At 42.2% G+C, this 12,720-nt stretch overlaps 1 protein-coding gene across 1 annotated transcript; it reads right to left on the bottom strand.

Annotated features, from left to right (window-relative positions):
- Window positions 1-2,449: 2,449 nt before the first annotated feature.
- On the bottom strand, window positions 2,450-12,673 carry LOC123030347 (vacuolar protein-sorting-associated protein 36-like). The gene is made up of 5 exons (XM_044444201.1): window positions 12,446-12,673; window positions 10,663-10,731; window positions 6,429-6,499; window positions 3,420-3,534; window positions 2,450-2,623 (listed from the first exon to the last, which is right to left on the bottom strand). Exons 1-5 carry the CDS (start codon window positions 12,671-12,673, stop codon window positions 2,450-2,452), a joined length of 657 nt encoding a protein of 218 aa, XP_044300136.1.
- Window positions 12,674-12,720: the final 47 nt, after the last annotated feature.

Below are 12,720 nucleotides of genomic sequence, written 5' to 3'. Positions count from 1 at the left end.
GAATGAATGAATGAAGGAAGGAATGAATGAATAAATAAATAAATAAAGGTTTCTCAAGAGACAAATAAGATGGTCTGGTTCTCCCATCTCTTTAAGAACTTGCCACAGTTTGTTGTGATCCACTCAATCAAAGGCTTTAGCATAGTCAATGAAGCAGAAGTAGATGTTTTTCTGGAACTCCCTAGCTTTCTCCATGATCCAGCATATGTTGGCAATTTGATCACTAGTTCCTCTCCCTCTTTGAAATCCTGCCTGTACTTCTGGTAGTTCTTGGTCCACATACTGCTGGAGCCTAGCTTGTAGGATTTTGAGCATAACTTTGCTAGCATGTGAAATGAGTGCAACGGTGTGGTAGTTTGAACATTCTTTGGCATTGCCCTTCTTTGGGATCGGAATGTAAACTCACCTTTTCCAATCCTGTGGCCACTGTTGAGTTTTCCAAATTTGCTGGCATATTGAGTGTAGCACTTTTACTGCATCGTCTTTTAAGATTTTGAATAGCTCAGCCGGAATACTGTCACCTCCACTAGCTTTGTTGCTGCTCAGACTTCCTAAGGCCCATTTGACTTCACATTCCAGGATGTCTGGCTCGAGGTTATCTGGGACGTTAAGCTCTTTCTTGTATAGTTCCTCTGTGTAATCTTGCCATCTCTTCTTAATCTCTTCTGCCTCTGTTAGGTCCCTGCCATTTTAGTCCTTTATCATGCCCATCCTTGCATGAAACGTTCCCTTCATATCTCCAATTTTCTTGAAGAGATCTCTGGTCCTCCCCATTCTATTGTTTTCTTCTGTTTCTTTGCACTGTTTATTTAAGAAGGCATTCTTAACTCTTCTCGCTATTCTCTGGAATTCTGCATTCCATTGGGTGTATCTTTCTCTTTCTCCCTTGCCTTCCACTTCCCTTCTTTCCTCAGCTATTTGTAAAGCTTCCTCAGACAGCCATTTTGCTTTCTTGCATTTCTTTTTCTTTGGGATGGTTTTAGTTGCTACCTCTTGTACAATGTTGCAAACCTCCGTGCATAGTTCTTCAGACACTCTGTCTATCAGATCTAATTCCTTAAATCTATTTGTCACCTCTACTGTATATTCATCAGGGATATGATTTAGGTCATACCTGAGTGGCCTAGTGCTTTTCCCTACTTTCTTCAATTTAAGCCTAAATTTTGCAATGAGAAGCTCATGATCTGAGCCACAGTCAGCTCCTGGTCTAGTTTTTACTGACTGTATAGAGCTTCTCCATCTTTGGCTGCAGAGCACATAGTCAATCTGATTTCTGTGTTGACCGTCTGGTGATGTCCATGTGTAGAGTTGTCTCTTGGGTTGTTGGAAAAGAGTGTTTGCTATGACTATCGTCTTCTCTTGACAAAATTCTACCAGCCTGTGCCCTGCTTCAGTTTGTACTCCAAGGCCAAACTTGCCTGTTATTCTGGTTATCTTTTGGCTTCCTACTTTAGCATTCCAATCCTCCATGATGATAAGGACATCATTTTTTGGAGTTAATTCTAGAAGGTGCTGTAGGTCTTCATAGAACTGGTCAACTTCAGCATCTTCAGGACCAGTGGCTGGGGTATAGACTTGGACTACTGTGATGTTGAATGATTTGCCTTGGATTCGAACTGAGATCATTCTGTCATTTTGGAGATTGTATCCCAGTACTGCTTTTCCTACTCTTTTATTGACTATGAAGGCTACTCCATTTCTTCTGAGGGATTCTTGCCCGCAGTAGTATACCTGATGGTCATCTGAATTAAATTCCCCTTTTCCTGTCCATTTTAGTTTACTGATTCCTAAGATTTCGATGTTCATTCTTGTCATCTCTTGTTTGACCACATCCAGCTTGCCTTGATTCATGGATCTTACATTCTAGGTTCCTATGGAGTATAGATCTTTGCAACATCAGACTCTCCTTTCACCACCAGATACGTCAGCAACTGAATGTCCTTTCGGCTTTGACCCAGTTGCTTCATTCTTCCTGATGCTACTAGTACTAGCCCTCTGCTCTTCCCCAGTAGCATATTGGACACCTTCCGACCTGAGGGGCTCATCTTCCGGCGTCGTATCTTTTTGCCGTTTGGTACTGTCCATGGGGTTTTCATGGCAAAGATACTGGAGTGGGTTGCCATTTCCTTCTCCAGTGGATCACGTTTTGTCAGAGCTCTCTGCTATGACCTGTCCGTCTTGGGTGGCCCTGTATGGCATAGCTCATAGCTTCATTGAGCTATGCAAGCCCCTTTGCCACGACAAGGCAGTGATCCATGAAGGAGAAATAAAAATAAGCACAGCCAAACTCAATGGGATTCACTTTTCAGTAGATATGTATAAGGTTCTATTGTAAGACAGTGAGTTTTATTTCCAAAATGTTAAGAATTATTGCATTGGGTACTGAGTTGCAAACAGTACTGCAGCAGCATTTCTCATGACCCTATGAAGCTGCCTGCTCCTCGATAGCCTATGTGTTGAAATCTAGCAAGTCCAAGAACATCTGCCTTGTTTGCAAAAGGAGGGGTCTAATCATGACAAACTGCACAAATACCTGTGAACCTTTATTAACTTCTATGGTCTGAGAAGCAGACAGGTTTTCCCATCTCCGCTGAGTCATTTCTTCTGACAGCCTCCTGTAGAACTGTATGATGACAGATTCCAAAAAGAAGTCTATTCAACCATGCATCAAAATTTCAGTTATCTTTAGCGTTTTGTTAATAAAAGTAACTGCTTGCATAAGGCCAATACAAAAAAGAGATTTGAATTTCAATCATCATTAAAGGTTACAAAAACTTTGCAGTCTTGCAACAAAGTCAGCTTGTTACAAAGAAAGATAAACAACAATCACCTGCAATACTTATATGATAGATTCCCTTTACACCCAGAAAAGCAGAGGTCCCAACCATTTTGGGTGGGTGGGCACACCTGGAATTTTGAGAGTGCGTTGTGAATACTCTCACAAAATGGCTGCCATGGGAGGGTGGCCTATTCATATAACAGCTGCTAAGATGGACATGGCCAGTCACGGAACACTCATTTCCCAGAAGGCAAACTGGTGAGACAGAAATAAAAGCCAGCTGCCCAAGGAACTCAATCAGAGGTATGGCCTGAGCTCCAAAATGGAAACCTACTCTTTTGAATCCAGATAGAAATATCATTGGAAGATAGCACTTCACTCTGTAGTCTGCTAGCCTCCCAGTTAAAAAAAATCTTAAGAAAAAAAAATAAATATCAGGAAAGGGAGGAAGCCTGACAGGTATCAAAAACCATGTTGGTCAGTACATGCTGCCCACAGGCACCTCACTGGAGATCCTGGCATTAAAGCATCCAAGACCTCCACTGAAACTTACAATTCTGCAGGCTCTACCATTACACAAAGGCAATTTGTAAAGCCACTCCAATATAATCACGCTCCTTCAGCCAACACATATACATACCTCAATCTGACCGTGTTCTTTGAAAGAAAGCTTGATATAGGAGTATTTACTACTCTGGAAAGGACCAGGTTCCTTGTTGGAAGGTACAGGATGAAGGTGAACCACTATTTTGGCACTGAAGAGAAGGAAAAAGGAGGAAAGAGAATGATGTACTTGAATAGCTCTAAAATTGGTATTCTAAAAACAACATATGCACATTTTTGATGTTTTATTTAGCTTTCTATCAAGTGACATGGGACCAAAAAAAGCAAAAACCAACAACCCCACCCCATGTTGGAATTTTCAGGGAATCATTTTGCCTGATTATTGCCTAAGCCAATATTAGGTTTAGGGTCAGGCTATCTGAAGAAGCGCCTCCTCCCATATATGTGTACCTGGATCTTAAGATCATCCACTGAGGGTGTGGGAAAAATCAAAGTCAAAAGTGTATAATAAACTACCAAGATGGCTTTCACCTATGGAAGCTTTGAACTTTGCATTGAACTTTGATGGGATCATAAGATATGAAGATATCTTGGATAAGGATGGTGGCCTGAAACTAGATCAAGAAATACAAGAACAGGGACTTAATATCTCCTGGTGGTATAAGGTGCAGATGCAATCGAGATATGCTGAAGATTGTAAAGCATGGGGGTTTTACAAAGATTTAACAGCATTAGATCAAGTGATGCTTAAAACAGATGAGAAAATGATTAAAAGATTATATGATTTTTTACTTGACAGGAAAATGGAAGGGGAACAGGTTAAGGAAACTATGATAATATGGGCACAAAATGGGCACATATAATGTTGAACTAGAAAAGTGGCAAAAACTATGGGAGAGAAATATTAAGGTAACATTAGCAACTTCGTATAAAGAAAATTTATATAAAATGTTCCATAGATGGTATTTGTCACCGATTAGCCAAGATGTTTCCAAATATGTCAAATAGATGTTGGAAATGTAAACATAAAGTGGGTACTTTTTATCGTATGTGGTGGACCTGTGATAATGTGAAAAAGTATTGGATTAAAATACATAAATGGCTGGAGGAAATACTACAAAAACCCTTAGCTTTTAAACCTGAAGTTTTCTTGTTAGGCATCATACCGGAAGATATTAACAGACAGGAAATGTATTTGATGTTACACTTAATCACAGCAGCAAGGATTGCATTTGCTCAGTACTGGAAAAGTGAGGAACTACCCACTGATGAACTGATTTTAAGAAAGATTCTGGACTGTGCAGAAATGGATAGATTGACTTTATCACTGAAGGAGAAAGAAGACACTGACTTCTATCAAACTTGGGATTTTTTCTATAATTGGCTGGAGAAACGGGACCTGGCGTAAATTTAGAGATGTTCTCAAGTTATTATAAACTGATTTGAATATAATTATAGAAGGTTAAAAAAATATGTAGTAAGGGGTTGACTCAGTAAATCCGATGTATGTGAGAATTGATGTTTTTAGTATTAGTTTAAAACTTTAATAAAACTTTCTAAAAAAAAAAAGATCATCCACTGAGGTCCTTTTTCGGGAGTCACTTCTTAAAGATGTAAGAAAGAGGGCCACAAGGGGAAGGGCCTTTTTGGTTGTGGTGCCCCAATTGTGGAATCAGTTCCCCAGACAAGTATGCCTAGTGTTGACTCTTTATGCCTTGTGCCACCAGACTAAAAGCATTTTATTCCCCCCACTACAAAAAAACTATTTTTGTTGTAAAAATTATGCTATTTTATGCCATACTTTATTTATACTGTCATTGGGTTGCTGTGGATTGTTCATCTGTCTGTCTGTCTGTATTCAATTAGATATGGGACTGCTGCATTATGATCCATATCATATTTATATATATTATGTTGTATTGTTTATCATTTTGGTTTTTTTCTTTTAGCTTTCATTGTAAACTGTTCAGAGAGCCATTTGGCTCATGTAGACAGTACACAAGAGCTTTAATAAATAAAATAAACATTAACTATCTCTCAAGGAGACTATTTCATCTCAGTCTATTTGGTTAGAGATTCCAGACAGACCAAAGAAAGTTGCTTTTTCACATGGTGCAGTTAAGCTATGGCATTTGTTGCACAAGATGTAGTGAGAGCCACCAAGTCAGACAACTTGGAAAAAGAATTAGTTGATTGATTTACATGGTGACTATATGATATATCCAGGAAAAGAGGCAGCCATCCTCTGACTATCAGATGCTGGGAAGCAATAGGAGGAGTGGGCTACTGCTCTAATGTCCTGCCTTGGAACTTCTCATATGCATCTGGTGGACCAACAGGGAGTCAGGATGCTGGACTAGATAAAGTTTTGCTTTGATCCAGTAGGTACGCTCTTCTTAAGGTCTTTATGGAAAATGGGTAACTTTTAACAGTACCTGGTTTGCTGTAAGAACAATAAAAAAAAGACACAGTTGCTATAAACAGAACACCTGACTCCACATCAGTCTTCATCAATGTGGTGCTCTGTAGTTGTTTTCAGCTTCAGCTCCCATCAGCTCCATGGCTAATGATTGTGAACAATAGGAAGCCAAAACATCTAGAGAGAACCAGCTTGGAGAAAGCACACACATGGTCTGACATGGAAAATTACATGCACACTCCAAACTGTTGTCTAGGAGTTTCTGGGTAAGTCACTGATGGAACCTGTAAAAAGGCAAACCATTTTCTAAACTCCAATTTTGTGTATTTTTTGGTTTGCATTGACCAGCCACCAGTGAATAAAACCCCAAGAGGAAAGCTGCACACTTGATGGACACCAAACATGGTAAGATCTGTGGAAGCTGAGTAGCCAGCACAAACAAAGGCCACAGTAAGACACAGCAAGTATGGCAGGCAGCTGTACAAATATTGCAGATAGTTTTATTATTTAGTAAGCGACATTCATTTCTTGAATGATTCTACTTTCAACCTTGACTGAGGTTCCAAGACAGAGAATTTGATATGGAACAGATGCTTGCAAGATATCTGAAATAAACTAGGGAAGCTACAGTGCCCAACAACACAGATTTTACTGTAGACATATTACCTTTTCCCTATCCCAGCTGCTTGTTCTTCAATGAAGATAATTTGGGAAAGAGGGATGGCCATGCAGCATTCCTACAAGAACAGACAAAGACAGAGAGTTTTGACTGAATATTGCACTTATTTTAATGGACTACAGAATGTCAGTGCTGTTTTTGCAACAATTTCTACCAGGAAGTGCTTCTGTGTTAATTTTATACAAAGGTATGCACACAGCAAAACCATCAACAAATAAAAAAGGAACCACTGCGATTTTTTGTCTAAGCAACTCTGGAAACATAGAAATATAATTACTACCAACAGTGATGGAGGGCACAATCTTATGAACTCATAATTTCATATGTCCATTTATCTTCCACCCTGCATTTTTGGGGGGAACCTGGAAAAGCACAAGGCTGCTCTGATCCTGGCACCACCCCTCCCCTCCCCGCTCTCACTAAGATTTCCCTTTTTCTCCCTCTTCAAGGCAGCATTCTTGACTTGGAGAGGCAGCTGATGCGATTAGTTCTGCACCTGCTGTGAAGGAGACCAGGATCCAAGCACAGATTCCTCTCCCTGAGGTCAAAGCAGTGTCTCCAACCATGGATCTGTGGCTCCAAAGTATCCTATGCACCCTCGGGCACTTTCTGGAGGCCACAGGATTGTTCCACCCATAACCCAAGATCAAAGACTGTTTCGATATTTATTTCCCACTGTTGGTTATAACAGACTGCTTCAGCAATGACTATTTGCCAAAGTGGAAGATTTATTCAGCTTTTGACACTTTGGAAAACACAGCCATTTGCTGTATTCCTGAGATAAGGTGCCTAATCAGATAAGGTGCCTGGATAAACCACTGATGTTGATCCAGTTCAGTTATGTTTTCACTGAAGATGGAGCACTGAAAATACTTTTGCATGGTGGTACCATACAAAAAACAAGCTTTGAATGCCAGAGATAATGGAAAGGATTTGGAAAAAATAACCTCAATTGATTAATTTCTGTTTTTCTGTAGGACCCTCTAAAATTAGTTCTACAAAACTCTGCTATGCACAGCTCCACTGTTATAATGGTTAGCTTCATGCCTGTGGGATCTGCAGATGAAGAAAAACATGCAGAGCCAGGCCCCACTTAATACACTATGAAAGGCTTGCCATTCTATCCAGCACCTAACCAGGACGGGAGAATTAGCATTCCAACTGCCTCACCATCACTGATTGCTAGGTTTGGCCTTGACCTTTCCCACTATCAAATACTGCAACACAGTGGTGAGCATTTGGGGCTTACATCAGCAAACATTTGGTGATCCCCATTACTTTTTAAAAAATAAAGAATGCATATTATGTTCTTAGTTTCCATCTGTTTTAACCATTTCTTTCTCCTGTAGCTGGAATACTTTTTTAAAGCTGGGAAGGAGATCGTTTGGTTCTTCCAAGGGATCATCCAAAGAAAGTTTTCACTTTGGTCTTAGACATTTAATTGCAGAGCAAAATAATCACTTTTTTTTAAAAAAAAAAAACACAAGTTACCATATAAATATTTGAATACTACAACTTTAAATGATCCCTCTTGCTTGCACTGTGAAAATCCTATTTTAGACTTGCTTATATTTCACAAGCAAACCAAATTCCCTTCATTGGGTTAAGTCTGGACACAAAGCTGGGTTCACATGTCACAAAAGGAACCTTGCATGGTTCCCAGAATTTCCTTTTTCCCTTGATGTGACTGACAGACAATCAGGTGACTCTCCTCCTGCCATTTCCTTCCCTCTCAGTCCTCCAGGCAGTATCCCAGGAGGCCGCATGGGGAGGAACAAGACTCCTCTCTTTGACAGTCAAGGTTGTGAGCAGTTTGGCTCTCCATGGCTTTCAAACTGTCATGCAAACAGTGCTCATGCCCTGAAGTGTAGCAGAAAATACAAAGAGCTGATCAGGCACCTTCATCTCTGTAAGATCTGGGGAATGGGCCACAAGTAGCTAAGGTTGGAATTCCAGGACCAGGGCACAGGTGCAAGGTGGAGTCCTGCAGCAGGTTCAGACACGCGTACAATCCAATAACACACAGTCCAAGGTCAACTACCAGAAAGGCAGTCAGATTCAAAGAGCAAGGTGAGGTCAAGGAGGATGGGTGAAGGTACCTGGGAAACATGGCCAAATGAGAGACGAGGATGGCAGCAGGTATAAGCAGCAACAGGCTTTTGCTTTTCTCACTCCCTTTTCTCACTCTCTCTTGCGAGAGGGGCACCCCCAACCCAGTGCCCATCCAAGCACCTTTCTAACTAAAGAAAACAGGGAGGCAGCATTCACCCTGCTTTCTCACTCCAGCTTGCTGGAGAGGTACCCCCAAATATGGAGGTTGAGGGGGGAACCAGGTGAGTGGTGCAGCACCCAACCAGGCACTGCCCCCAAGCTGATTGGCCACCCCCACCACCTGTGTCAGAGAGGGGCTTCCCTCAGAGGAGTGCGTGCAAGGGCGGTGAGGGGGGTCAGCTGAGTGGGGCACCCCCAACTAGGCAGTGCTACGCAGTTGATTCTTGCACCTCTGGCACACCTGAAAGGGGTAGCTGGGAATCAGCTGCTCCTTCCCCGGCACAAACCAGCTGATTGCCACCTGCTTCCCCAAGGAGTCTTTAGGTCAGGAGACCGGCGGTGCAGGGACACCTCTCAGAGTTTTGCAAGACTGCAGCCATCGGGGGCTCTCTCTGGCTAGCTGCTTGGCAAGATCAGCAACAGGCTACACTTGCCAGGCAGCTTTCTGGTTCTAGCTGTGGTACCACAGTGAGTTGTGTTTCCCAGGTTCAGTTGAAACAACAAGTCATTGCGGCACCACTGTTTTCGTTTGTGGTTTCGAAAAGCTGAACATACCTGATGGGGTTCAGATGATGCAACAGAACAACAACAGTTAAACAACAAGAGTGCTGTGGCTTGTCATATCATACAAGCCCACCCAAAGTCTCTTCCGGGCAGTAAGGAACAAACTCTTTTTAAGGTTAAGAAAGTTAGGACTTTTGTTGCACGCCACTGTTTCAGCCTAAATGCTCCTGGATACCAAATACAAAGATCTTTTTGGGATGCATTCCTGTGAAATCATACTGTTAGCAATAACAATAATCAGATCAGTGCTTTAATCGAGGGCTTGTCACTCATGTCTTTTTGTATTCAAATTAAGACTGTAATTCTATGCATGCTAACTTGGAAGTAAGACTGCTTCCAGATAAAGACATCTTAGAGCTGCCAATTAAAAGACATTGTGCAACTACTGAGTCTTTTCCCCCCAGCGGATTTTTTTCCTGGTAAGAAACAAAACTGAAGAAGCACTGAGAAAATACAGAAGAGCTGCACACTGAAGATGATGCAGCCTGGACCCCATGAAAATTTCTATGAATAATGCAGGCAAATTCACAGTGAAAGCTTAATCTGAAGGCACTCTAAGTCCAGTTAAGTTCTGAGGGCTTTTATACATATACACAGAATTGAATTGTCCACATTTGAAAAGAATAAAAGCTGCATGTTATTTCCTGAAAAGTGAGTGTAGTTTTACCCATGTCTGGACATTACTAATGCTCAGGTGTTCCCAAACAGCTTGTTTTGGGCTGAAATATTGTTAATATTGAGACTTCTGAGATGATCCACAACTATAAAACAATATAGCACTCTGTATAGAACACCTGAACTATTATTTTGTAGCAGTAGGTGCTCTGAGAGCAGGTGATATATGCAACATTGCTAGGAGGAAGGAGGTGCAATCTCCCAGAAGCCTTTGCTCCTCTAGAAATGCTAGACTAGATTATTTTCCCTACTGCTTCTGTAGACAGAAAACAACTAAAACAGACCTCTCTTTTGGAGGAAATAGAATGCAAATTTTCTGCAATGGTTAGTCCTCTGTTTGCATGATGACTGTGGTGAGGCTGATCGTTCACTTACTGGGAAAGAAGAGCTACTCAACCTCCCAGAGGTGCTTGCTCCTTTGGTCCCAGTTGTTGTGGTAAGATCGCCCTCCCTTTGTGTCTGCAGTTGTATGGCCACTAATAGTCACTCTTGCTGAGAGGCAAGGGATGACTCCTTAAAGGCAACATATTTCTAAGGAATCTCTACTTGTCACATTAACATCCCTTTAAATGTGCTGCAGTTTTTATTTAACAAACTAAAAAAATGTCTTAAGGTGGAATATGGGGCTCACATGCAATGATTGAGGGTAAACTGACATAAGTGTTCTATCACATATTACATGGAAACTGTAAACACAGTAGCAGTACTTACATGATTTTTCTGATCTCTCCAGATCAATCTGTGAGTACTCAGGAGCAATACCCCCGTATCAAACTTCACCTAGTAAGAAGGAGGGGGGAGGAATTATTTTCAGGTATTCCATTTACATAGCTACTACAACAGTCTTATAATTAAGATTTTTGACAAGATTTCTGTACTTTTTACTTATGCATAGGCAAATATTTTATGAACAGGAAGCAGAGTTCACAAAACAAAAAACTGTAGAATGAGAGAAAATTGGTCCACTTCTAAGACAGTGGTTTACATCATAGGTCAGCTTTCAGACTGATTTGTGTGGAAACAAACACAACACAGAGGAATTATATAAAGCAACAAGACTTAGACTCACTCATGGATTTGGTTTGCATTTAATGACTATCTAGGCTACAGGAGGAATTGCTATTATGTGCAAGCTGTGTACTATGATTGAACTATGGGACCAGAATTCACAACTCAACAACAAACCATGGGCTCTATTATTGGATTGTTTATGGTTAACAACCTAGAATAAAACCACACTGTGGAGGTTGCACATAGCAACAACACACCATTTGCCAACAATCATTATTCAACAACCACCTAGATCCTCTCTGTATGTTGAGTTCATATAATTATTGCAACTTAAACAAGCCACAGTGGCTTGTTGGTTTATCTGAGGGCAGTTTTCATCTCTAACAAAACTTTGCTACCTGGGTTTGGACAACAGAACAAGCTTAAAGAATGTTATCTGGCATGCTGTGCCTGGGCAGATTAGGCAAATGCTGGCTTAAATGAACCAGCTTGTAGTTGGATTGTGTGCAACCATTTGTTATAGGTAACTCTGTAATACCCTATAAACTCTAGCTCTAACCCCAATAGTATGTAGTTGTCTTTGTGTATTTTTCATATATGTGCATGCTGTTGCATGCATTTTTTTCATGGAATACACTACAAGCTTAGACATATATGGAGTTCCCATCACAAATTGGTTCTGAGAAGTGCAATAATATGGATAATCTTTTTTGCCCATCTCTAGTCTCAGTTCAGTACCTGTGACAGCTAAAAGAATCAGCAGAAGTCCCACCCACTGGATTTGCTGCTGGGTGATCATTTTAGACTGCAGGTGGGGGATTGGCCAACTGCAAAATACTCCCTGCAAGAAGAAAATGAGTGTGGGGGTTAGGGAAGAAAGTCAACCTATCATGCCTTAGAAAACTATGAAATCTCGTGCTTTGACAAAAACAATTCCTACATGGCTGACTGAGGAGTGCTGGGAGTTGTAGGACTTTTTTTTTTTTTTCTTCCTGGACATGCACAGGATTGCAACCCTGAGTTGCCTGTGTAAAGAGCGACTCGCCTCCACCTGTCGATTTTAAAAGGATGTAGTAAGAAACCTAGTGCGTATGGCAGATTTTAGCAATGTCCAAGGCAGAAATCCATCAAGGATACAATCGCCCACCCTGGATAACCGGAACAAAGTAGGCAAAACATCGTGTAAACATGCAAACCGGAAGAAAAACACAGCAACGACACGCAAGGGCTCAAGCTTCCTCGCATCCCTTAGCTGTGGACGATCTGCTTGGGCCGAGCTGGAAGCGCGCTCTCATTAAGCGGAAAGCTCCGCGGACCTCCGACGAAGGAAAGCGCAGGAGCCGCGCGCCCGCGGGCCGCGCGCAGCCATCGAGGCCCCACCCCGCGCCGGGCCCGGAAAGCGCCGGGCCCGGGAGCAGCCTCCCGCCCGCCAGGGCAGGGCGCTTCCCTCCAACGCGCCGGACCGCCCGCCGGCCGCGCTGACCTTCTCCTCGCCATCGTAGAGGCGGACGCCGCGCTGCTGCGTGACGAGGCTCTCGTGGATCTCCAGGAGGCCGCTGGTCCAGGCGAAACGATCCATGGCGCCCGCTACGCGCGCGTCCCTTCCACCCGGCAGCCGGGCTGGCAGGACCCGCCTCCGACGCCTCCCCGCGTTGGAGAGGATTAAAAAAAATCCTCGGCTAGTAGTGGGGTTGACGTCAGGCTCTGTCATTCCGGTCGGATGAATAAAAAGCAAGCTTCGTGCGTTTGTTTGAAACG

The sequence above is a fragment of the Varanus komodoensis genome, unplaced genomic scaffold (genome assembly GCF_004798865.1).
Source record: "Varanus komodoensis strain SLA01 unplaced genomic scaffold, ASM479886v1 scaffold44_3, whole genome shotgun sequence".
NCBI lineage: Eukaryota > Metazoa > Chordata > Lepidosauria > Squamata > Varanidae > Varanus > Varanus komodoensis.
Note: the sequence above shows the minus strand (reverse complement) of the source record. Positions and strands in the feature narration are given on the sequence as shown.

Excerpts from the sequence above, each read along its gene's own strand:
- LOC123030347 (XM_044444201.1), bottom strand. The coding sequence starts at position 12,673 with ATGACAGAGCCTGACGTCAACCCCACTACTAGCCGAGGATTTTTTTTA. Across the intron at positions 6,500-10,662 it reads GGAGAGATCAGAAAAATCAT|GAATGCTGCATGGCCATCCC; the intron begins GTAAGTACTGCT and ends CTGTTCTTGTAG. Across the intron at positions 2,624-3,419 it reads AAGAACACGGTCAGATTGAG|TTCTACAGGAGGCTGTCAGA; the intron begins GTATGTATATGT and ends GTCATCATACAG.